The following is a 26071-nucleotide window of genomic DNA, read 5'->3' on the forward strand; positions in this document are numbered from 1 at the left end:
GGACAGCCGGATGCCAATAACCAATGGCATACAGTAGTCCCTCCTCATCTGTGGTTTCAGTTACAAGCAATCATGGGCTGGAAGCAGATGATCCTCCTCCTGACCTAGTATCAGAAAACGGACAGCCTAACACCTTGTCACAAAGTGTTTCATCATTCACCTCACTGCGTCTCCTCATGTGGTTATTTTAGCTCACAACGGGGAGTACAGTGCAGCAAGATAGTTTGAGACCACATTCACAACTTTCACTACAGTATATTCTATTTTATTATTGCTGCTAATCTCTTACTATGCCAAGTTTACAAACTAAACGTTATCCTAGGTAGGCGTTTGTATAGGTACAAATGCATATAGGGCTCAGGACCATCCTGTTTCAGGTATCCACTGGGGGGTCTTAGAATGTATTCCCTGCAAATAGCAGGAGAGGAGAGATGGATAGCTGTACTCTTCTGACAGCAAGTTGTCAGGTTCCTAGGGAGGTAACTGCAGCCACCTACAGATCTAACTGGTATTTCTTTCCACTTACAACTTAAAAGTACATGGCAGTAAAATGAACTCTGAAAGGCTAAGGACATTTGTCTTATTCCCCAATCATCAAATTAGTGCCTGAGGGTATTTCAGGGAAACCTTTTTTCTTTCTAAAGCTTGAGTATAGTTCAAGGTCTTCACCAGTTGTTTTTCAACTTGTAGTACTAGAACTAAGAGCGTTTACGGAGACCTTGCTTTCTATGTGAGCAGCCTCATTTACTTTTCAGAACTACTCTGAGGTACCACCTATTATGGTTTCCATACCTTGCTCGTGGAGCACACACTGAAAACCAAGTGTAATTCCAAAGCTTTGGAATTTATTCTTTGAATCTAGCTGCTGTCAGCTTCTCTTTAGATTTGGGAAAAGGCGAAGAAATTCACAGGTTATTTGTCCACATTCCAACTTATTTACCTAAAGTAGCCACAGGCAGTGAGAGTAAAAGAGCAATGAATTATAAAAATTGGGATTCCACTTTTGGCTGTTACATTTTCCTTGGGCCAGAGCAGTAGTTCTAGGTTCTAGGTGTCACCTGGTAAACGAAAGGCTAATTCTCAGGTTCTGTTCCTGACAACTGGAATCAGCAACTGTGGCAGTCAGTGGGGCTCAGCAACTTTGCTCAAATTTGAGAACCAGCAGACAACTTCTCCACTTACAAAGTAGGTGTTTTGATTGTTTCATAGATTAGAGATAAAATGATGAAGATCCAGGACTTCAGAAACCCTTCAAAGAACACCTTTATATTACACTAGCTGGTTAGCCCCTTCACTTGTATTTTTAGACCTTCTACACTTCACAGCAATTCTCTTAGCAGTGCTATTACTAGGTAGTTAACCTCACTGTCCCCATGTTTGAACCCTGGCTGTTCATAACCATTTTGATGCTCCAGCTACACCCAGCTCAATTACATCAAAATCCCTGGGGGTGGGGTGACCGGGTGACTCAAATAAAACTTCCCAGGTAACTATAAATGTAGGCAACGCTGAAAACCAGTACCATATGCAGGGAAGATCTGATGCTAACTTCACACTTAAATCTACCACCGTGTTCCAGGAGCATCCTCGTGGGACATTCTTGTTCCAAGTATGAATGGATGAGGGAAGCATCAGAGAAAGCATTAGTGTTGGGACCAGGAACTACACTTGTGTTGATGCGTATGTATTTCCGTGGCAGACTTGGTCAGAGTTCTAAGAGATGACCTTGGTCAAAATTCTCAGAGGTAGTTTTTAGACTACAAACTACTGTTTCTGCCTATCAGATTGTTAACCATTTCCTTTTAGTGATTTCTACTTTTTGGATCTTTATGTAACACGTAAAATAAAATGTACTTCACCATTTTTAACTGTATAGCCCAGCAGCATTAAGTAACACTCAGGACCTTGTGCAACCATCACTGTACCTAAAACTTTCTCATCACCACAATTAAGACCTAACTCTATTCCTCTCTTCCCCCTAGCCCCTGGTTAAGTGGTCTCTAGGAATTCGTCCAGTATATTGAAGTATGTATACATTTGTATACATACGATAATTTGTCCTTATGTGTCTGTCACCTGTACATGCACCATCACATTTTGTCTATTAGTTGGCTTTCCTTGTTCCTTCTTTGGCTGTGAATGCTACAAACAACATGGGCAGCAAGTATCTTATTAGCCAAGGAGGGAACTACCAGTTCTATAGTCATTGTTTGGCTTTCTGAGGAACTGCCTAACTTTCTGTACAGAAACACCCATTTTACATTCTCACTAATAAGGTAGAGTTCCAACCTCTCCACATTCTCACCTGTTTTCATTCTGGACTAGTAGGTGTGAAGTGGGATCTCACTGGTTTTGATTTATACTCTTGTGACTGATGTCAAAACCTTTTTTTTTTTTAATGTTAAATATATTAAACTACAGGTTTTTAATTTAAAATGTCTTGTCACAGACATTATTTTGAATTCTTTTTTTTTTGCTTTGCTTTTGAATACTTTGTTTTGCCTTCCTGAGCATGTAGCACATACCCAAACATGAGCTTAACTGTGTGGTACAAACAAGAAAGACAGTCTAAGAACAAAGGTTGTCAATTAGAAATGTCACGATGATGAACACTTAAGGTGTGGGAACCACTCTCTTCACAGATTAGTTAACCACTCTCTTCACAGTTTTAGTGTCTCCTTTTTAACTCAGGTGTGCTCTATGAGGGGAATTTATGACCTGGGCCCCTTAAAGTTGGAAATATTTAAGCTTTCTGATAACAGCAAAACCAGAATAAACAGGCAAAACTCTCACATTCTTACTCCAGTATTTGCTGAGTTTTAAAAAACCCCTTTGGCTCATTACCCTCACCCACTTTCACTCCCCACACTTGTTAACATTTAACTGTAGTTCAACAGCATTTTTTATTACCCATTTAACTAGTTAAATGAGAAACCACCTATTCTACCTTAGTGAAAAACCAGTGCTTTTAATCTACAGGGGGGGAAAAAAAAAAGCCTGTAGTGACACATTGGAAATGCTTTGTAATCAGTATATTAAGGAGACATTCATACATTTCAATTGCTTAATTCTGATTCCAGATTTAAGCTTGTGAACATGACTTTTAAACATACAATTAAAGCTATTCATCATAATTTGCTATACTACCAACATGAAATTACAGTTACTTCGGAGCATAAGTTAAATGGTTTAAAGTAAGCCTGTCACATACCTAGAAGACACCTTCCTGTCTCATACATGCAAATGAACTTCTCCACGTAAATGTCTCTTCACTCTAAGTTACCCTGGCTCCTGAAGTCACTACTCTGAAGTTTATCATGGTCCAAAGAGAAGGAAAAAAAGTGTAACCAGGACTGATATATATATATATATATATAGATTAAAAAAAAAAAAAAAGATGGCACAGAAGGGAATGCAATTCTACAAGTGCAAGCCCTCAAGCAGCAGCATATAATAAACCACTTCTTTAGAGAGGTATCCTTTCTATCACTGATACCACAGGCCAAATTACATAGCATGCCATCTTCAAGTAACAGTTGAGGCAATAAAATGCAGAGGCATCACAATGAATCCTACTTAACGTAACTACAGACCAACACTTCTCTACAAATTAATAAATTGTCTGATTGCCAATTAAATACAAGTTTTAACTTCATAGCTTAACAATTAAGGGTCATACACTGAAGTCAATACATACACCTAGCATTTCAGTCTGAACTGTTTCATATACATACAGCTGCAATCAATTACAAGGTATGGCCTAACAAACGCTAGGGGAGATTTTTTAAAAGTAGTTTTTACAGTATTAAACTTATCTTGCACACTGAAGTCATCATACATACAGGGCAAAGTCAGAGCTTTTATATTTGAGTTTATTCTTCATTTAACTTTTAAAACACTACTATAGTTGAATATTAAAACAAAAACAATAGCAAGTAGTGAGCTATGATTATAGTCCTTCACTCATCCACTACTGCATATAAAATGCCAGCAGCAGTGTTATTCACCAACCCCATTAAGAAGTCTGACACTGAACACCACCCCTAGGATGATGTTCATCATCCTCATATGCTTCCCCATTGTAATGGCGCCGTCTTTCCTGATTGGGATCAAAGTCCACAAGTTCTACCTGGTCCATTTCATCAGTCTCTTCTACTTCCTTCCTCTCAGGTAGGAGTTTTTCCAGCAAAGAAAGTTTATCAGGAGAGAGAAAGCCGTTCTCGGGGAAGTTTACCTGTAAAAAGAAATCTCTACTGTTAAGTTCAGTTTGATATACTTCATCATTAGCTTCTTAGAGACATTATCATTGACCCATTTTCTCCCCAGAAAAAATGGAATGACTATCTGCCAATCCTAAGTTAGAACATGTGTTCTAAAAGGCACAGCATCTATCTAGCTGAACAGAATTTAAAGCATTAAAAAAATAATTATCGAAAAATTGCGCTGTGATGATCACCATTCTATTCAACACATGAGAACCCATCCTGAAACACATACTAATTCCTTTTAACAGGTATTTTAAAAGCCGTTTTCCTCTGAAAAACATTGTTAAAATGTCTATGCTAACCCTAAAGCAATCTATACATTCAATGCACTCCCTATCAAAATACCATCAACTTATAATCCTAAAATTTGTGTGGAACCGGAGAAGATCGCAAATAACCAAAGGAACGTTGGGGAAAAACAAAAACAACCCAAACTGGTGGCATCACAATCCCATATTTCAAGCTGTAATCATCAAGACAACATGGTACTGGCACAAAAACACACACACAGATGAAAAGAACATAACAGAGAACCCAGAAATGAACCCTCAATTCTATCGTCAATACTAATCTTCAAGTAAAAAGATTATCCAACGAAGGTAAAAAGACGGTTTCTTCAACAAATGGTGTTAGGAAAATTGGGCAGCCACATGCAGAAGGATGAAACTAGACCATTTCCTCACACCATACACAAAAATAGACTCAAAATGGATGAAAGACCTAAATGTGAGATAGGAATCCATCAAAATCCTAGAGGAGAACACAGGCAGCAACCTCTGTGACCCTGGCCAAACAGCAACTTGTTACTAGACAGGTCTCCAAAGGCAAGGACAACAAAGGCAAAAATGAACTGTTGGGACTTCAGTAAGATAAAAAGCTTTTGCACAGCAAATGGAATAGTAGACAAACCAAAAGACAACAAAATGGGAGAAGATATTTGTAAATGACATCAGATAAAGAACTAGTATCCAAAACCTATAAAGAACTTACAGACTCAACATCCAATGAATAATCCAATCAAGAAATGGGCAGAGACATGAACATTTTTTCCAAAGACATACAAATTACCAACACATGAAAAAATGTTCCACATATCACTGAGCATCACGGAAATACAAATCAAAGCTACAATAAGATACCACTTCACACGAGTCAGAATGGCTAAAATTAACAAGTCAGGAAATGACAAGATGCTGGGGAGGATGCAGAGAAAGGAGAACCCTTTTACACTGTTGGTGGGAATGCAAGCTGGTGCAGCCACTCTGGAAAAAAGTATGGAGGTTTCCTCAAGAAGTTGAAAATAGAGTTACCTTCTGACCCAGCAATTGCACTACTAGGGATCTACCCCAAAGATACAAACGTATTGATCTGAACGGGCACCTGCACCCCAATGTTTATAGAAAACGATAGATGAATGGATAAATATAATGTGGTGTGTATAAATACACACACAATGGAATACTACTTTGCCATCAAAAAACCACAAAATCTTGCCATTTGCAACAATGGGGATGGAACTACAGAACAGTATGCTAAGTGAAGTAACTCAGAGAAAGACAATCCTATGATCTCACTCACCTGTGGAATTTAAGAAACAAAACAGGATCATAGGGGAAGAGAGGAGACAAACCATGAAAGACTCTTAATCATAGGAAACAGAGTTGCTGGAGGAACGGGAGTAATTGGGTGATGGACACTAAGGAGGGCACGTGATATAATGAGCACTGGGTATTATATAGGACTGATGAGTCACTGATCTCTACCTCTGAAACCAATAATACATATGTTGACGACTTCAATTAAAAAAGGCTATTTTTCCTCAAAAAGGCAGTCCTCCTTTGCCCAAAAATGTTTAAAACAAAACTCATTTATTTAAAACGATAAAAATACATATACATATATATTTTTTACATATAGGATTTTGAATTATATGGACACAAGTATAGTTATCAAAAATGTACACAGTTCACTTGGCATCTCCCAAAAATGTTTTTAATGAAAACTATTTATGGGTCAAAGGCAAATATAAGATAAAAAAAAAAAAGGGCTGAAGGTTGCTTTACGAATTCACCCTATTAGCAAACCAAGCATGGTAGTATTTTGCCAAAAAGCCACAGTAGTTATTTTAAGTGCTTCTGAACTTTAAGATCCCAATTATAGCCTTATATTAGCTCAATTTATTTCTTCCTGGATAAGAGAGACTATCAATTTGATGTACTTTACCATTTGGAAATGTAATTGTCATATTTTAATAAGCTAATCATTCTCCAACATCCCCAGAGTACTTTATTTATAGCTTACCTTAAATTCGATGATTAGGCGACCCTTCTCATATGGTCTACGATAAATTGGCATGCCTTCATTTAACACACACTTGATATCCCCATGCTTGACAATCTGACCTAAAAACACGGAAGTCAAATTTTTCCTTCAAGAGTCACATTTTATGAGGCTTTTATAAAGTACAGAGGAATGTGCTAGCTCCCTGACAGGTAATAAATTTATGTGAAGCAATCCCATTACCATTTTAGGGGCTTCCAAAAAGACCCAATATTCTACAATTTCAGCTCAGCTCACAAGACCGATAAATAACTGACCAAGTAAAATATCAGTTTTCTCAGTGCCTTTACCACACTCATCTAAGTATCATACCTGGATGAGAGGTGATGACGATGGTTCGGTTGTCAAGAGTAGATATTGGCTTTTGAAAGCCACACAGGGCTTCAACCAGCTGTATATCCATACACATGAAAAGATCTTCTCCTCGTCTATATCAATGTAAATATGACATACACTTAAATTTTTCAAATCACCAATTATTGGAAGTACCATATCATGATGGCAATTGTTTTCTTAACAAGCAAGGGTATAAATAAGGGTCTCTTTCACTAAGATGTCCTTTCTTTCCCTATTCTCAAAACAGCCAAGATCTAGAAACACCAAATACACGGACCCTGCCAGCTATTTCCTGGACAAGACTTTAGAATCCTTCCACACATTCTAGGCAGCTTCTACTATTTATCATCCCTGAACTGTCTCATTCCACTCCCTCTTTGTGCTTAAACTTTCTTTTCCAGGGGATCCCTGGGTGGCTCAGCGGTTTAGCGCCTGCCTTTGGCCCAGGGCGCAATCCTGGAGTCCCGGGATCGAGTCCCACGTCGAGCTCCCGGTATGGAGCCTGCTTCTCCCTCCTCCCGTGTCTCTGCCTCTCTCTCCCCCGCTCTATCATAAATCAATAAATAAATCTTAAAACAAAACAAAACAAAACTTTCTTTTCCAATTAGTATTAGTAAAATATCCAGGGTACTCTCCAAAAAAACCCTCTTGTTGCTTCACCTCAATTGACAGCATCAAAATCCTTTCACAGCATTTCCCACTGAGACGCTTGTGGAAATGAATGTTCTTTTTCCACTAACAAAAAATCAGTTCCTTCAGATAACATTCCTAACAGATTTACTGGAATCCTACTCTTGTCCAATGCCTTAGTTAGTGGACGTTATTTAACAAATTGTTAATCATTCTTGTGCTTCACTTTAAGTTCATTGTGAACAGTATTATTTCACAGCTACAGAAGACTCATACTAATTTAGTTTTCTACAAAGACAGTGCTAGTCACTTGTTTACAGTTAACAACAACCCAATGTATCACAAACTCAGGATTGAAAGAGGCAAAAGTTTTAGGTTATTTCAAGTTAACTGCTTAAACAAACATGGTTTTGGGATGTGTTCCCTAAGCCATTCATTTAATATTCATACAAAACATCTGTAGTAAAAACATCCTTCAAATTCCAGATTAGGTAATGATTTCCTTAAGTTTAGACAAAACCCAAAATCTGATCCTTTTTGCTTTAGCTTACTGAAACAGTGCTTAACTTTTGAGAAAAGACATCATCATATATAACTCAACTCTCCTGCTGCTCTTCAGGCTGTTTCCAAGTAATGTCTTGAAAGTAATGAAAAGCTCATTTAAAAAATATGCAAGACTTCAGTAGTTGATAAAAGTTCTTACCGAGTAAAAACAGCATGGTCCTTCTGATCTAAAACAATGATAATATCTCCTGGTTCAAGTCCTGGTTCTTGGTCTCCCTCACCATGGAATGTTATCTTCTGGCCATCTTTCATGCCTAAAAACAAAAGATTTTATACTCCTGTTTAACATCCTACTAAAATCCAAATCTCAATCTGTTAAATACTGAGGTCTGTCTGTTTATGAATCTTGGGGGGGGGGAGCCATGTCTTTGTTTATGCTAAACATACTGAAATGACTAAGAATGCCCACGTTACTAGTCTATTTTCTTAATGAATAAAGTGATCACAGTAGTGAACACAAACTCTAGATGCGAAAAGATGAGGCTCCAAATTTCAGAGCTGCTATTTACTACTAACTGGATTACCCTGGGGAAGCAAGTTGCATAACCTTCCAAAAGACCAACTTTCCTAGAGATCTACCTCATCAGGGCTGTCTTGAAGATTAAATAATTTAAAAGGCCCACAATGCCACCAAAACAACTGACTGGCAAACATTATAACCATAATTCTTATTTTAATTTCATTACTTACTTATGTCCTTATCTCCTGAACCAATGATCATTGAGGTGACCCCCACAGGTGTAACTTTGTTTTACTCACTGTGGAAAATATTAAACTTCTATATGTAGCCAATATTACAACAAATTCCTAAATACTCATTAAACTAGATCTAGCAGCTATCAACTCCTAATAGTTCATGTATTACACCTCCACCCACATTCCCCTCCCCCAGCAACATATTTTGAAGCAAAATCCCAATCTTACAAATACCTCAGTGTGTACCTCTGAAAAACTAAGAACTTAAACCACAATACCAGTATTATACACTGACAAAATCAAAGTCTTTAAATCATTTGTGAAGCCAAGTAACTATCTTGATAGAGCGGTGAAGCAATTAAACTCAACTAGGTTTTGCTGGTTTTCCCACTATCATAAAGACCATGGGTAAAGACAGCAAAATGGCTTCACTTTCCACTAATGCCCTCCCCAAAATATATACTGTTAGTAGGAAGACGAGGTCTTACTAGAGCAAAATAAGTATCAAAATTCTACTAAACATGGGTCAATGAGGGAGTCATGAATCACACGTAAGACTACTACTGCAGGGCCTTAGAGTAAATGTATGTAGTTAATATATAACATTCATATTATCAACAGTTCCACCAGTATGCATACTGGAAATTAAATTCATTAAATTTTAATTTAAATTAATGAAAGTCCAAAGAACATTACCACATATTCATAATCTAAGTTCTTACATATCAGTTAAGAAATAAAACATGTTCATGAACTTAAGAGAAATTAAGGAAGTATTTTATTGAGACCCCCTGAATTCTTTGCCTAACCCCATTCCCCCATGCTTAATAAATAGGCATATTCCAGGGTGCCTGGCTAGCTGAGTCTGGAGCATGTGACTCTTCATCTCAGGGTTCTAACTTCAAGCCCCAAGTTGGGTGTAGAGATTACTTAAAAATAAAACAAAATCTTCAAAACAGAAAGGTAAGCATATCCCTTAATCTAGCAGTCCCCAAGGAAATTAATGTGTGAATACCAATTAAAAAAAGAGTAGACCGAAAAAAAAAAAAAAAAAAAAAAAAAAGACAACGTAATGATTTAATAGAAAAGAATTAAGTGTGAAACACCAATCATTTGCTGATGTCAATGTTATATTAAGTGAGGAGATCCCTGAAGAATTCCCTATAAATATACGAAGGCTTGGGATGAAAAAGCATTTGCTTTGTGGCTAAGAGTTATCTCTGGGTGATAAGATCATACATAAAGCCTACTAAGGATAATTTTTAGTAACTAAAATACAGTATTAATAAACTTGCCACAGCACTCAGGAATTCAAAATGACAAAGTGCCTCAGACTCACCTTTGTCAATATGCACTTCTAGAATCTTCTTCTCTCGAACTATCTTCCTTCCGTTGCAGCTTTTACATCTATCTTTAGGACTGATCCGTTCCCCATGGCCCTGGCACTCCATGCACACAGACTGAATTTGCTGAACCATTCCAGGTCCTATCTGATGAATTCTTATTTGCATTCCAGTACCTCGGCAATTGGGACAACATTCGACTGCTCCTTTCTTACCACCTCGGCCTGAACAGTTTAAAAAAAAATGTTTAAATTGAGTATCAGATATAATAACAAAATTTTTAAATGAGTTCTCAAACATTACATTTAGTTTCCAAGATCTGATGGATGCTGCCCTAAGTCTACAATTCAGCCTTTTTTATATTTGATAAAATACAGCCACCATCAGCTTCAGTTATCTACTGACATTTAACTGCGGTCTTCCCAAAGCACCATTTCAGAATTTTGTTTTAAAAATTGTGCTCTCAAAGCACTTTTTTTAGTGCTACTTTACCTGTTAAGATGGAAACATTTAAAAATTTATTCTTCAGATAATAACCTACTTCCGAATAGATTAAAAAGATCAGGTTCTTAACTAAGAATTAAACAGTTAAATGTCTAAAAAAGAGGACACTTAAAACCGTCTTACAGGTTCTGAACCATTAGAATAAGTTTGAGAGAGAACAGGAAGTGTTCACCTCTGAACTGGATCCCAACACATCAAATTAGATTGATCCCAACTGCATTTAAAAACACATGAAAAAGGGGATCCCTGGGTGGCGCAGCGGTTTGGCACCTGCCTTTGGCCCAGGGCACGATCCTGGAAACCCAGGATCGAATCCCACGTCAGGCTCCTGGTGCATGGAGCCTGCTTCTCTCTCTGCCTATGTCTCTGCCTCTCTCTCTCTCTGTATGACTATCATAAATAAATAATTAAAAGAAATTAAAAAAAAAAACACATGAAAAAGAGTTGTATGTTGCTAATATTTCTCAGGGTGGTAGGTTCAGATTTTCTTCCTACTTGTATTAGGTAGTGTGTTGTCAGTTTTATGTATCTGGAAGAGCTTCAGTTTCATTTTCAGTTATAGGTATTAAAAAACCATACCTTCACATTTATCGCAAATCACATTCTTTTGCAGAGCTAGTTTTCTTGTTGCGCCATTATATAGATCTTCTAAGGTTACTGAGAGCTGATGTACAACATTTTTACCTAAAACAAAACAATGCTCATTAAAAATCTGAGATGCTATTTATACATACGTTCATCCCACTTTAAAAAGAGAAGGAAAAGATGTATTTCACAGGATACACCTGTTGAGCACCTATTACACAAGATGGTCACACTATCACCTGTGATCCTCAAACTGAAATGTAATTTCAGATGAGGAAAATTGGGTGGACAGTATCTTGCCTAAGGACGCATTTGTGGCTACCTTACAAACTGTAGCAGTCAAAAACCTCAACTGCAAAATCACTTGGGAAAACCAATGTTAAATATCAAGTTTCACAATAAATTAATCCAAACTGCATCTCTAATATATTCTTTGAATCTTTCACTTCAGTATGGTAATGACGTAGCCAATCACTTCATCCACAAACTCTTCATCACTAAGTTCCAAGTAAGCAAGATTGGCCAGGGAAGCAGATATATTTATCCAGTCTCCATAGAAGACTATTAATTCCCACTTTTCTAAAGAGTAGCACACTTACTTTTAGGGCAGCAGTACTTAAAAACTGTATTTCTCGTATCACGCTGTCCAACAGACCTTCCTGCGGTGACAGAAAGGTCTTACATCTGTGATATCTAACACGGAAGCTGCTAATCACATGTGGCTATTTAGAATGTAAATGAGGCTACCACAGAAAAAGAAATGTTTTGAATTAATCTAAATTTAAATGTGGCCAATGGCTACAAAGGAGTGCCCTAACTCATTTTAAAATGTGAAGTGGAAGGTGGAGATTGCATAAGGATACAAAGGCTACAGAAATGAGGTCATCTGCCAATGGTTAATAAGTTCCTAGTTACTGATTCTTCCAGAGACTTGTATCCCCCACAAAACAGTACTGCCTCATGCCCAAGTGAAAAAAGCTCCCTCACTAGTAGCTGGACATGTCTAACGAATACTTTCAGTTTGCAAAGAAGTGTGCGGCTCCAGTAACTACATCCTTTTGTTCGTAGCTCCACCTTTGGTCCTATAAAATATAGTCCCATGAAAAAAAATAAAAATAAAAAAATAAATAAAATAAAATATATTCCCATGTAGTTGATTCTAGCATACTGGAAACTGCCCCTCTTACTTTAGCTTTATAGATTTGAGAATATGGGAAAGAAAACAAAACTCCTTTAGTGTGATTACATATGCTCCATTATCACACCAAAAAACCCACCTTTCATTAATCAAGGTCAAAGTTTGCCAGTCAGTTCCTTAATTACCCGCCCCTAAAAACCGCTTGTTTTTCTGTGGGACAAATCACCCAACCTTAGAACAATGAACTTTGATTGCAAATTGTTCTAAGATAAATTCTGTAACTACATTTCTATTAAACGTTAAAGGCACATATTCTATTAATAAAGCTGAAACAAGATTAAACACCATAAGCTATTTAGAGGCAATAAACTTGGGCTCCATTCCTCATTCTACTAATGCCTTGCTATATATATATCCTTGAAAAAATTTAATTTCTGGCTCTGGGGGGAAGGGATCAAATAAGATCTCTAAAAAGGGTTTGAAAAGTATGCCCCTATACTCTATTCCTTCAATTAACGATTGATAACCTTCCTGAAATCATACATATAAGAGAGCTTTACAAGTATTCTCTTTAGGGTAGGATTGGCTTAGCTACTTTTGTCTACATCAATCTCAGTTTAAAAAACTACATCATAAATCAAAGTGGCAGTTTGTTAGTTTGCAACATTATACCAACGTGTAAACGTTTCAAATAGAGGATTTCTCAAGAATTTGCTTTCACCACGGACTACTTTAATTTGCTCCACGTGGACTAGGTTATTCTTACCTCTCCGTTCTCTCTGCATCCTGCCTCCTCCTCCAAAAAACATATCAAAGATGTCCATGGGGGAGCCAAAACCACCACCAGCTCCACCTTCTTTAATTGCCTGTTCTCCTCCTTTGTCATATAATTCCCTTTTCTTTGCATCAGAGAGCACTTCATAAGCTTGAGAAATCTGTTTAAACTGTTTGAAAGAAATTTCACTTTAAAAGGGTTGCAAGGTAGGCAGCGTATTACACATACTCGTCAGATTGTTCTAAGTACTATACACCTGACAAAGAATCACACAGCTACATTTAAAAGTATGACTACATCACTTGCCTTCTCTCCTTCATTTGGATTCTTATCAGGGTGGTACTTCAAGGCCAGTTTTCTGTAAGCCTTTTTCAGTTCCTCCTGGGTGGCATTGGGTTTGACCCCCAAAACATCATAGTAAGTGGTTTCTTTCACCATTTTCTACAGCCTAAAATGAAATACAGTTTTAACTTTCACTTGTAAATTTTTAATAGTTAAAATCAGAGTTAAGGCAAAGAAATCTGTTCTTTCCCAAATCTGGCAAAACAAAAAAAAACCCCAAAAAAACAAAAACCACCTTCCCTAAACTTCACACAAGGTAACAATCAATCCCTTTGGTAACTCAGCCATAGATCCTAATGAACTAAGTATTAGCTAATAATTATCGGGGACTAATTCAAAGGCCTTCCTACAGCAGCTGGGTCCCCCTCCTCCCCTCCTTCACGGGAAAGCTCCATACTAACGCCACTATTATCTGGATTCTTCCGCTTTCTCTTTCCAGTACTGACAGCCGTAATCAAAAAGAGCACCAATAGGATCAGCTTATTGGTTACTAGATTATCATTGTCTTTGGCAAATCTGATAAACCATACACTCCCTAAATAAAAAAAACATTTGGGCACGGGGAAGGAGGAAAGGGAGCGGTTTATGAAACTGATTAAGAGCACAAGAAAGCAAGTTCCCCTCCCCCTCCGAAGGATGTTTCTCAATCACAGAACTTCTAGCATCTCCACTTTGACCATCGAATCCCTCTCGCCCCCACAAGCCAGCGTAGCTTCCACGTCGTTTAAAGGTTTTTTTTCCCCCGTAACCTAGGCGCAGACCGTTAAGGTTTTCTTCCTCCCACCTTGACCGAAGAGGTGGGAGAACCCCAGCCAGCCCTCAACAAAGGAGAGACCGGAGAAGCGGCCGCAGCCTCCGCCCCGCTCCCCCCGCAGCCCCTCGCCCCAGGCTCTTCCCGCGCGTGCGCGCAGGGTCGCCCACCGCCAGCAAGCTGAGGCGGAGGGGACGCGGGGGCGCGCACGGGGCGGGTGGAAAGCCGAAAGCTGCAAGTCCTTGGGGACCTCAGGCTAAACAGTGTGGAGAACGCTTCAGGAAGCGCCTCGGGCCCACTCACCGCGTGCCGGAGGCCGGCTGCCGCGGCACACCAGCCCTCCCAAAACGAGAATCGTGGATACAGGAACCGACAACCCTCCCGCCCACGCGGAGCCAACCGCCTCCGACCGCGGCTCCATCCGGCTTCCCCGTGCCAACAATGGCGCCGGCCTTGGGAGGAGGGGAAGCGCGAGGGCCGAAACTCACCGGTGAGAGGACCGAAGCCGGTGTGGGGGAGCGGGAAGGAGCGCGTTGCTGGGCGCAGCTCGGGCAGCCGCCGCTCCTCCGCGTCTCACCGAGCGTTCTGGAAAGTTCCGCCCGGCGCGCCGCAGCCGTCGCCTTTTGTAGCCGAGTCCAGGCGCGTCACTCCGCGGAAGTCCCGCCCCTTTCGCCGCTGCCACCGCCCCGCGGTTACCTCGGCAACGGCGCGGGGGCGCTCGGGCTGGGAGGAGCTGTGCCGAAGGGCCTTGTGGGGGTGGGCTTAAACCTGGGTTCCCAGCGCTCGTGGAACTTTCTGGAGTTCCTTCCTCCGCCCCGCGGGGCCCGGGAGTGCGGAAGTCTCTGGCGGGAGCGGGGATTGCTAAGGAGCTGTGCGGTCCTGGGCCAACTACGAATTCCCAAGTTCGCGGGCCGCTGCAGCCTGTGAGGACAATGAGGGCTTGGGAATCGAGCCCCGTGCAGGAGCTGAGGTGGGAGCAGGAACCTCTCAGAACAAAGCCCTGCCCGGACCTCCTTTCTGCCGGCTCCTCTTTTGCGTCTTTGGGCGTCTGTCATTGGCTCGGTGCCTCAGCCCTGAGATTCTCGAAACCCGCCGAGGAAGAAGTGCAGAACAAAGGTGCTTGGGCCTGCTCTGGACAACCTCACAGTCCTTGGATTTTTCTCTTTTTCACGTCAAGTCCATGGCCTTGTAATCCACCAAATTGCAAGTGGAAGAGCTGTGTGCAAGTCCAGGCGTCTATGTATGTTATTTGCCTTGGTCTTGACTGTGTCTTACATACACATTGAGTACAGGGAAATGTTTGGAGTGCATTGGTGCAAACCGAGAGCCTTGGAGCCCTGGCCTGGCATTCACCCTGTTGGCTAGTGAGGGGCACCAAGAGTGGCTAACGAATCATTTATGAGCTAAATTTTAGGCTACACCACTCTGTGAACTTGGATTCACAGTCCGCAGAGTGAGTCCTTGTACTTTCATATGTTGAGATGGGAGCTGTAATGGAAAATGGAATCTGTTACATTCAAGAATATCAAACAGGAGTGTCTGTCTACCGCCAAGAAAGCTGGAGATGCAAAGTAGAGAAACCTGTGTTCACATCACTTAGATTTTAGCGGGGAACAATATATGTCAATGAGCTTAAGGGAACCATAAAATACAGGTCAACAGGGGAGACAGTGTATCAAATCTGGTGGAATAGGGAAAGGAAAGTCGTTGAGCTGAGTTTTTTTTTTTTTTTTTTAAGATGTCACTTAAAAATTTAATTAGCATATAGTGTATTATTAGTTTCAGAGGTAGAGTTCAGTGATTCATCGGTTGTACAGAACATTCGGTGCTTGTTACATCATGTGCACTCCTTGATGCCCATCACCCTGTTATCCCATCCCCCCACCTTCCACCCCTTCAGCAACCCTCAATTTGTTTCCTATGGTTAAGAGCCTCTTATGGTTTATCTTCCTCTCTAATTATGGCTTATTTTATTTTTCCCCTTTTCCTCTATGCTCCTCTGCTTTGTTTCTTAAATTCCATATATGAACGAAACCATAAAACTGTGTTTCTCTGATTGACATTTTACTTGGCATGATACCCTCTAGCTCCATCCACATCATTGCAAATGGCATTTTTGATGGCTGAGTAGCAGTCCATTGTATATGTATACCACATCTTTATCCATTCATCTGTTGATGAAATCTGGGCTCTTTCCATAGTTTAGCTATTGAGAAATAGCCACTGCTGTTATATAAACATGGGGGTGCAGGTGCCCCTTTGGATCACTACATTTGTATCTTTGGGTGTATACTTAGTAGTGCAATTGGTAGGTCCTAAGGTGGCTCCATTTTTAACTTTCTGAGGAACTGCCGTTAAGCTGAGTTTTAAAGGGAGAAAAACATTCACTGCAAAAGAGAAAGCAAAAGAGAAGGCTAATGAAAGAATGTGATACTTCTAGGGAATTGTAAGTAATTAGATATTACCATAGCTAAAGGAGTGGGTGGCAGTAGGCTAGGCTTCAGAGCTAGTTGGGGAACAACCTTGTGTATAGCTTGCTAAACTCAGTATTTTGAATTTTAACCATTGAGGCATTCTGATGTGTACCTTTTCAACCCCTCCCCCCCCTTTTTTTTTTAAGATTTTATTTATTCATGAGAGACAGAGAGGCAGAGACATAGGCAGAGAAATGCAGGAGCCTGATGTGGGACTCCGTCCCAGGACTCCAAGACCATGCTCTGGGCGGAAGGGAGGCACTAAACCGCTGAGCCATCCAGGGATTCCCAGCCTCACCTCTTTTATTTAAACTGTGCACCCAGTCACACTAAGCTATCTGCAGTTTTCCCAAATGTACTTGTCCACTTCTCTGCTTTCGCTTTGACAGAGAGGCACATAATCTTTACAATATTAGATACTACCTTCTCAACTTATTGCCTCTCGTATAAACTTTGTTTCTTTAACCAATACTTATTTAAAGTCTAATACTGCCAGGCAGAGCACTGGGGTTGGGTAATATAAAAATCACTGAAATCATGTTCTCTGCCTTCAAGGATCTCACCACACAAAAAAGGATAAGTTGTGTTGTAAATGCTAATAAAGGAAGAGTATTGAGATGCTGAGTAGTGGAACCTTGCACCATCCAGATGAGTATCTCAGACCAAGAGTCCAGTAAGTGTAAAAATGTGAACAATCAATAGAGAACAATAAAAAATTACAAGTTTATGTGTTTTGAAGCATTTGAAGCATAGTTCTAAAATTCTGACCTCACCATTCTATAAACCTATAAACAAACTTGCATTTGTTAATCTAACATCAGTTAAGCATGTGGAATAAGTAGAATATATCAAAGAACTTCAACTGAGAGTTTCCACAATAAATGTTATGTCCAGTATTTCTTTTTTTAAAATAATTTTTACCATAATTTTTAAAAAAGATTTTGTTTATTCATGAGAGACAGAGAGAGAGAGACAGAGAGAGAGGCAGAGATACAGGTAGAGGGAGAAGCAGGCTCCATGCAGGGAGCCCGACATGGGACTCAATCCTGGGACTCCAGGATCACGCCCTGGGCTAAAGGTGGTGCTAAACCCCTGAGCCACCCGGGCTGCCCTTATGTCTAGTATTTCTTAAATATTACTGTATTTAGTGTTTCCTTTTGCTTCAGGAATCAAATTGAAATTCCCAAAACTTTGAGAAAGATGGAAGTCAGAATAAAGCTATGAAATGTAATATTAAAAATCCTTTTAGAACCCGCAAGCTGGAGCACCTTTTAAAACCCACTGTGGCTCAGTGGGTTAAACATCTGTCTTTGGCTCAGGTCATGATGTCAGATTCCTGGGATGGAGTCCTGCCTTGGGCTCCCTGCTCAGTGGTGACTCTGCTTCTCCCTCTCCCTTTGCCCCTTCCCCCTCTTTGTATGGGCTCACTCATGCTCTCTCTCTCAATAAATAAATAAAATCTTACCCCCCTCCAAAACCTTGCAAGCTAAGTGAACTTCATTCTATATTAAGAATACAATAAAGGGTGTAAAAGTTGGTTTTAAAAAAGGAAAACTATGTGCTTATTTGCTTGTATGTGTACAGAATATTTCTCAAGGATATCCAACAACTTGAAATACGATTGCCTTAGGGGAGAGGAAGGTGCTGGGGAGAGGAGACATTTCAGAAAACACTATTTTGTAATTTTGGAATATTTAGCCTATTCGAATGTAGTACTTATTTAAAAAGTTAAACTTAAAAAAGTATAAAATACTTTCTTCCCACTTCAGGCTTTGAACTAGTAATTTGTCACCCCAACAGCAGAATTAGCCTTAAAAAACATTACATATGTTCTAATATTTTTATTTCATAGAAACCTAATGATGCTAAAAATATGTCCTTTTTGTTTTAATGATTTTATTTATTTATTCATGAGAGACAGAGAAAGAGAGAGGCAGAGACACAGGCAGAAAGAAAAGCAGGCTCCATGCAGGGAGCCTGATGTGGGTCTCGATCCCAGGATTCCAGGATCATGCCCTGGGCTGAAAGCAGGCGCTAAACCACTGAGCCACTCAGGCATCCCTAAAAATATGTCTTGATGAATATTCTAGCTTTTCAGTTAGAGAACTTAGTACCTTTAAGCAGTGTTATTTATATAAAATACAAAAAGATTAGCAATAATTTAGCATGTGATTTTTTTTGTTAAGTGGAATCATATACATGCTGTTTGAAACTTATCTCTTTCATCTTTGTCATCTTAACATGTTAGAATAAATAAATCTACCTTATTATTTGTAATAGCCTCATAATATATAGTATGCAGGCATTATAATTTATTTGACCATTCCTGTATTGATGAACATTTTGGCAATTTCCAGTGTTTTACAAACAATGCTGCAGAGAATTTCTCAAATACAGCTATAGACACTCATGCCAGTGTTTCTGTAAGATGAACATCTAGAATTGAAGTTGTTGGGTCAATGTAAATGCAGGTTTAAAATTGTAGTAAGTAAGTACCCTTCCCTTTTTTGACTTTTGTGTTTCTTTTCTTCTCTCTTCATTTCCCCTCTTTATTATGCTTAGGCAGCTTTCACAAATCCAGCATTATAAACGTATTCTCCCGGGTTTTCTTCTAGTTGTTTCATCATTCCATTTTTTTACATTTAAATCTTTATTCCCCTAGAACTGATTTTGGTGTAAATGCTGAGGATTTTTTTTAAGTAATTGAGTTTTATTTTTCTTCAAATGGTGAACCAGTTTTTCTGTTTTAATACTCTGTTTTTCCTAATATGAAATGCTATTTTTCTTATACTGAATTTACATTAAAATGCATTTTAAAAATTATTTTTCAAAGATTTTATTTATTTGAGAGAGAGAGAGAGAGAGAACACGGACATGAGCAGGGGAAGGCAGAGGGAGAGGGAGAAGCAGACTCCTAGCTGAGCAGGGAGCCTGACACTCCCAGGACCCTGGGATTATGACCTGAGCAGAAGGCAGACACTTAACTGACTGAGCCACCCAGGCACCTCTTACGATGCATTTTAATGTCTTGGGAGGCCTAGGTCCTCTCAGTGTTCCTCCTTTTTACAGTTTTTCCTGGCATTTTCTAGTATGTTTATCTTTCCAGATGAATTTAAGAATACTTCTGACCAATTAACCCTAAATCCTAATGTGATTTGGATTATGATTACAATTACAGTGCTTTCATATGTCAGTTGATTTGGGGAGAATTAACATGTCTATCAGGTTGACTCTTCCTATCCGTGAACAAGGTATATTATGCATACAGCTACATATTCCCTTTATTGTGTTTTATAGTTGCTGTTTTTTTTCTTTTCTTTTTCTTTTTTTTTTTTTTTTAGAATTTATTTATTTATTCATGAGAGACACAGGGGGAGAGAGAGAGGCAGAGACACAGGCAGAGGGAGAAGCAGGACTCCATGCAGGGAGCCGGATGCAGGACTCCATCCCAGGACTCCAGGATCACGCCCTAGGCACTAAACTGCTGAGCCACCCAGGGATCCCCTATAGTCACTCTTTTTTAAAGGCTAGGTCCCGATCATTTCTTCTTGAAGTTGTTACTAAACATTGTCTTTTTGTTTTGTTTTGTTTTTTTAACATTGTCTTTTTGTTATCATGAATGGTCTCTTGTCTTACCATTTATTTTATTTCAGTGGTATGCTTCATAACTTTCCATAACCATGTGACCATATTACAAGTGTCCAAGGAGGTAGCTGGATGGCTAGAGGCATGACAGAAGCCAAGTCATTGGGGCTTGAGCACTATGCTAGTAGTTTGAATTTTATCTTGAAAAAATACTGAGAGGATGATGATATAACCTCTAAGAGCGGACTTTTTTTCTGAGTACCTATCAGGCACTGGGCTAAACTTTCTATAAATATTGTCATATATTAATCCTCACAGCAACTCTTTTTTATAGATGATTTGATCATACTTACATTTTAGAGCAATTGTTTAGTGCTAATGTGAAAGATGGATTCTTAGGAAGCTTTTATTGTGAGAGAGAAGATTACAAGTGGTGAGGCCTAAATAATAGAAATGGAGAGGGAGAGAAATAGAAACATAGAGGTGGAATCTGCAGCTCTTCGTGACTAGCTGCAGAGGTGAGGGAGAAGGAATCATGGCTGACCTCTGGTGTAACGGCCTGAGCAACAGGATGATGCTGAGGCCCTTCCTGGGATAGCGAGCCTAGAAAGAAGAGGACAAGAGGGCTGTGATGGGGCAGAATTGAAGAGGGTAAAGATGAATCCAGTTTTGGGTGTGCAGAATTACCATTATACTTTTTTCTTTAGGTTAAAAAGAGAAAATTTTTATTGGAAAGTACAAAATGGAAAGTAAATTGTAGCTGAAATACTGTTTCTTATGCTTGTATAAATTAAATTTCTTGAAATGTTTAGTTTTTAATTGACTGTGGGGCCTAATGAGGCTGGAATTTTTTTTTTTTTGAGTGTCACCAATTTGCTTTTCTTCTTCTCTGTAGAACTATATATAGTGTAGTCTTCTTTATGAGCTCCTCTCCCTTGCAACCACTCACCATTCCCATTGTTATTTTTTATTTTTTAAATTTTTAAAATATTTTTTAATTTATTCATTTGAGACAGAAAGAATGAGCAAAAGCATGAGCAGGGAGGAGGGTCAGAGGGAGAGGGAGAAGCAGACTCCCCCTTGAGCAGGGAGCCTGACTTGGGGCTTGATCCGAGGACCCCAGAATCATGACCAGATGATGCTTAACTGAGCCACCCAGGTGCCCCTAGTTGTTATTTTTTAAATACATTTTTTATTTTAGAATAGTTTCAGACTAGGAAAGTTGCAAGGATAGTATAGAGCATTCCTTTGTATCTAGCATCCAATTTTCCCTATTGTCAGCATGTTAATATAATAAGAGTTACAACTAATCAACGAATACTGATACATTATTAGTAACTAAAGCTCACTATTTATTTGAATGTCCTTAGTTTGTACTTGGTGTCTCTTTTCTGTTCCAGGACCCCAGCCAGGATACCACACATTATTTTTGGTCATCCTGGTCCTTAGACTCCTCTTAAATGTTACAATGTCTCAGATTTTTTTTTTAAAGATTTTGTTTATTCATGAGAATACACAGAGGAGAGAGAGAGAGAGAGGCAGAGACACAGGCAGAGGGAGAAGCAGGCTCCATGCAGGGAGCCCGACGTGGGACTGGATCCAGGGTCTCCAGGATCAGGCCCTAGGCTGAAGGCGGTGCTAAACCGCTGAGCCACCTGGGCTGCCCCTCTGTCAGATTTTTTAAATTTACTTTTCTTACTTTTGATAACCTTGACAGTTTTAAGGGGCACTGGCCAGATATTTTGTAGACTGTTTTTCATTTTGAGTTTGTCTACTGTTTTTCTCATGGTAGACTGGGTTTATAATGTCAAAATCCAAAGTATACACTGAATTAAAAAAAAAAAAAAGCAGAGATGAGTTTATTGCAAGGCTTTCTACCTGCAAGCTGGAGAACTCAGGGCAACTGGAGAAATGAGTTTCAAGTCTAAGGGATTTTTAATGGGGTAAATGTGGAAGGTTTTTTTTTTTTTTTTTTCAGATAATTGGTTTCCTAGTGGTCTTCTTTCTTGTTTGGATTAGGGTAGCTGAGTCAGGGGAATGAGGAATTCCAGAGATGGCATGAATTGACTTGGCCTTTGGGAATTGGCTGATGTACTTGCTGATTTCTGAGAAGAACTGTAAATTCCTCTAAGATTAGGTTAAGTGTCCTTTATATGCCTGCACTGACCATCTCCATTTGTCTCTGACATAAGTGATTCCATTTTAGTTTGGTTCTATAATGGGTTTGGGGGAGTAAGACCACAATGTTAAAGTGCTTAGTTCCGTCATATCATATCCAAGGTACATACTATGAACATGACTTACCCCTATTGATGTTTACCTGATCTCACCTGGTGAGGTAGCATTTGTTAGGTTTTTCCCTTATAAAGTTTCTCCTCACCTCAGTCCCTTTCTCTCCTCCTCTTTTCCATAATGTAAGGAAGTCTTAATCGTCTTGATGTCATTGGCATAAAGGCATGGTCTTGCACAGAGTAGACATTCAGTAAGTGTTGAACTGAACTGGGTCTCTATTATTTTGTGAGTCTCAGAAAAGTCCTGCCAGATAATTTTCTTTATTTTATCAATAAGAAAGTAAAAATTTGAGAATTCAAGTAATTTGCCCAAAGTTACACAGTAAGTAGTCAGATTTGGTATTTCAACTCATTCTTTCTGAATGCAAAGCCTGTTGTCTTTCCGTATACCACTCTGGCTTCACGGAGGGTTGTGTTTACTTTGGCCATTTTCCCTAAGTAATTGTAATGGAAAAGTATCCATAGATAATGGGGGTTCGCTCTTTGGTTATATGGAAATTTAATTTTTCATTAATTCATCTTTTCAATTTAAAGTCATACTTCAGACCTCTCAGCCTCAAATTAGGGAGACCTCTGTGCCATGTTTGCTTGATCTGATTCTAATGGAATATCTTCTTTTTAATTCCCTACAGAGTTGTAGAGGGTGGGTTGCAGCAGGGCCTTACTGGGAAAGTGGGTACTAATTAGGATGCTATTACAATAGTATAAAATTGGCTACATAATTTGTGAGTCTCAGTGCAAAATGAAAACATAGGCCCCCTTATTAAAAGATTATTAATAATTTTAAGACAGTGACAGCAAAGACTCCAAGCATGGAGCCTTTCTAAGTGTGCGACTGTGTGTGACTCCACCGGTCACACACCTGTGAACCTGGCTGGGCAATAGTAGAACTGGTAGCCAATATTAAAGCAGTGGAAGTAAGAATGAGAAGAGAGGGTAGTAACACAAGACATTACAGAGGTAAACTTGTAGGAATAGATTGATGGTCAGATATGATAGGTGAGTGGGCAGATAAAATACGGAATGTAAGTTTTCTGATGGATGATGCCATTTACAGACACAGGACATCAGGTGACCTGATGTACTCTGAGGGGAAAATGGTAAGTTCAGTTTTATTTATTTTTTTTTTTTTTGGTAAGTTCAGTTTTAAACATATTAACATCTACATGTAGTCAGGAACCACTTGGATATACAAGTTTCCATAGAAAAAGAGCTGGAGCATAGTACTCCAATTTGATAGTACTGCTTACTTATCTCTGAGACTTTAACTTTTTAAAGAAAGCATTCAAGTATTTCTTATATAATTGAGAAATAATATTTTTTATTAATGAAAATTACAAAATATTATTGTGTTTGTAAGAGAAAAATCAATCTGAAAGTAAAAGTATGTAGAAGTTTGTAGTAAAAAGAAAGGTACTTATGGGATGCCTGGGTGGCTCTGTGGTTGAGTGTCTACCTTTGGCTCAGGTCTTGATCCTTGGGTTCCAGGATCAAGTCCCACGTCGGGTCCCACATCAAGTCCCACATCAGGCTCCTTCTGAGGAGCCTGCTTCTCCCCCTGCCTGTGTCTCTGCCTCTCTCTGTGTGTCTCTCCTGAATAAATAAATAAAATCTTAAAAAGAAGAAAGGTACTTATGATAGAAATAGATTTGTAGCCATGTATTCTCTGTTGCCAATACCACAGTGCAGTATTCAAATTAGGCTCTTATTTTACTGTCTTAACTTTTTGTTGAGCATCCACAATTTATTAGTTGCTCTACAGAGTGTATAATTTTGAAAACATGTTTAAAATTTTTAAAAATAAAAGTTTACATTAGATTTTATTTTTACATCCTATCTCTATGTTTTTTATAACTGGCATGTGATATTTCATATTTTAGTAGTATATTTTACAACTCTCCTTTCTTTTTACAACTTGTGTACTTTTTCTTGGGGGAGGTGACAGGGCAGTAGGGACAGCCTGAAGTTGAAAGTCAGGTTTAAGTTCTGGCTCTGCATCTGACTGGCTATGTGATCTCAGGAAAATTACTGAGCCTCTCTGAGCATAGTTTCCTTATTGGTAAAGTGGAGATGAAATTAACTATGCTGGAGATGTGATAGTTAATTAAGACTATAACAGAAAGTTCTTTGTAAATTCTAGATTTTATAAATCCATACCTTTAGCTTTATACCCAGGCCAATGAGCCTCCCATCTCCTTCTCAGATTCATCTCCCAGTAGTCTACCTCCTCAAAGTTGATTTCTCATCATTACCTGAACATGCCTTATTCTTTTCTGCTTTTTTTTTTTTGCTCTAATTCATTTATTTAATCAACAAATGTTTATTGAGCACCTTATCTTCCTCAAGGCTTTGTTTAAATGTCACCTTCTCAATGACCCCAAAGGGTCTACCCTATTAAAAATGCAGTCTGCTATTCCTCCTCAGCACTTCCAATTCCTTCTCTCCTCTACTTTTTCTTTTTTTCCATTGCACTGATGATATAACATATTTATTGTCTCTTCTCTCTCTACCTCTGTTCCAATTGAACTAAAATTTCACTTGGGCAGGAATCTTTGTTTTATGATATATCCCAGGCATCTAGAACATTGACTGGCACAGGGTAGGTACTCAATAAATATTTACTGGATGAATACATGAGTATGCATTGTGCCCCCTTTAAAGTGCCAGGCCTTAGGGTGACAAGTATTAAGGAGGGCACTTGATGGAGTGAGCACTGTTATACTATATGTTGGCAAATTGAATTTAAATTTTAAAAAATGCAAAAAAGAAAAAGAAAAAAAATAAAGTACCAAGCTGTGTAGGTAACTGAAAGAGGTCATGAAGTCTATGTTACCTTCTCTTTTTCTTTTTCTTATGTGAAGGACAATGATTGTAATTTTTCACACTGTTGAAGAATGAAAGAATGTGAACATGTCTTTTCTGTCTTTTTATTTGTAAATTGTGGAATGCCTCATCCATGTGATCCTGACTTATTTCTCTTTTGAGGTCCTCTGTATGCAGTTGGTCAATATGAGTTTTTATATTGATAGAACTCTTTTTAAAGAAAAAAAAAAGAGCTCAATCAGTGTATTTAAAAATAATCTGCTGATCCAGCACACTTAAAACAATGTGTCAGCAACTATTCTTTTTCTCACCCTGTTCCCACATAGGCAGCCACACAACCCAGGGAAAGTCCAAGGCTGGGGGTCTACCTGCAAGATAGAATGAAGAATTAAGGAAGAATACTGCTGCACAGGTATGCAACTGAACTAAATGATTCTTAGTATCTGCTCCAGACTGAGACACTTGATCTAGATCATTTTAGTTTCTAAAGCTTGCTTGTTCTCCTTTATTTGAATAATTCAGTTATATATATATATATATTTATAGATATTTATATCTATATATATATCTATAGATATTTATATCTATAGATATATCTATCTATCTTGTAGGTAAATATTTTAATTCTT

General features: G+C 38.8%; 2 protein-coding genes across 3 annotated transcripts; one reads left to right on the forward strand and one right to left on the reverse strand.

Annotated features, from left to right (window-relative positions):
* Positions 1-3017: 3017 nt before the first annotated feature.
* Positions 3018-14931, reverse strand: DNAJA1 (DnaJ heat shock protein family (Hsp40) member A1). 2 transcript variants are annotated; one of them, XM_026008978.2, is made up of 9 exons: positions 14758-14931; positions 13483-13624; positions 13168-13345; positions 11258-11362; positions 10171-10398; positions 8275-8389; positions 6918-7033; positions 6567-6667; positions 3018-4234 (listed from the first exon to the last, which is right to left on the reverse strand). In XM_026008978.2, exons 2-9 carry the CDS (start codon positions 13612-13614, stop codon positions 4016-4018), a joined length of 1194 nt encoding a protein of 397 aa, XP_025864763.2. In that variant the 5' UTR covers positions 13615-13624; positions 14758-14931; the 3' UTR covers positions 3018-4015. The 2 variants fall into 2 exon arrangements, with proteins under 2 accessions (XP_025864763.2, XP_072584203.1); XM_072728102.1 differs by lacking the exon at positions 14758-14931 and adding an exon at positions 14573-14689.
* LOC112927591 (uncharacterized) lies at positions 14155-25854 on the forward strand. The gene is made up of 3 exons (XM_072731901.1): positions 14155-14248; positions 14316-15509; positions 25769-25854. The coding sequence occupies exons 1-2, from the start codon at positions 14155-14157 to the stop codon at positions 15194-15196; spliced, it is 975 nt and encodes a 324-aa protein (XP_072588002.1). The 3' UTR covers positions 15197-15509; positions 25769-25854.
* The last annotated feature ends 217 nt before the right edge of the window (positions 25855-26071 follow it).

This window comes from Vulpes vulpes, chromosome 12 (assembly GCF_048418805.1).
Source record: "Vulpes vulpes isolate BD-2025 chromosome 12, VulVul3, whole genome shotgun sequence".
Lineage (NCBI taxonomy): Eukaryota > Metazoa > Chordata > Mammalia > Carnivora > Canidae > Vulpes > Vulpes vulpes.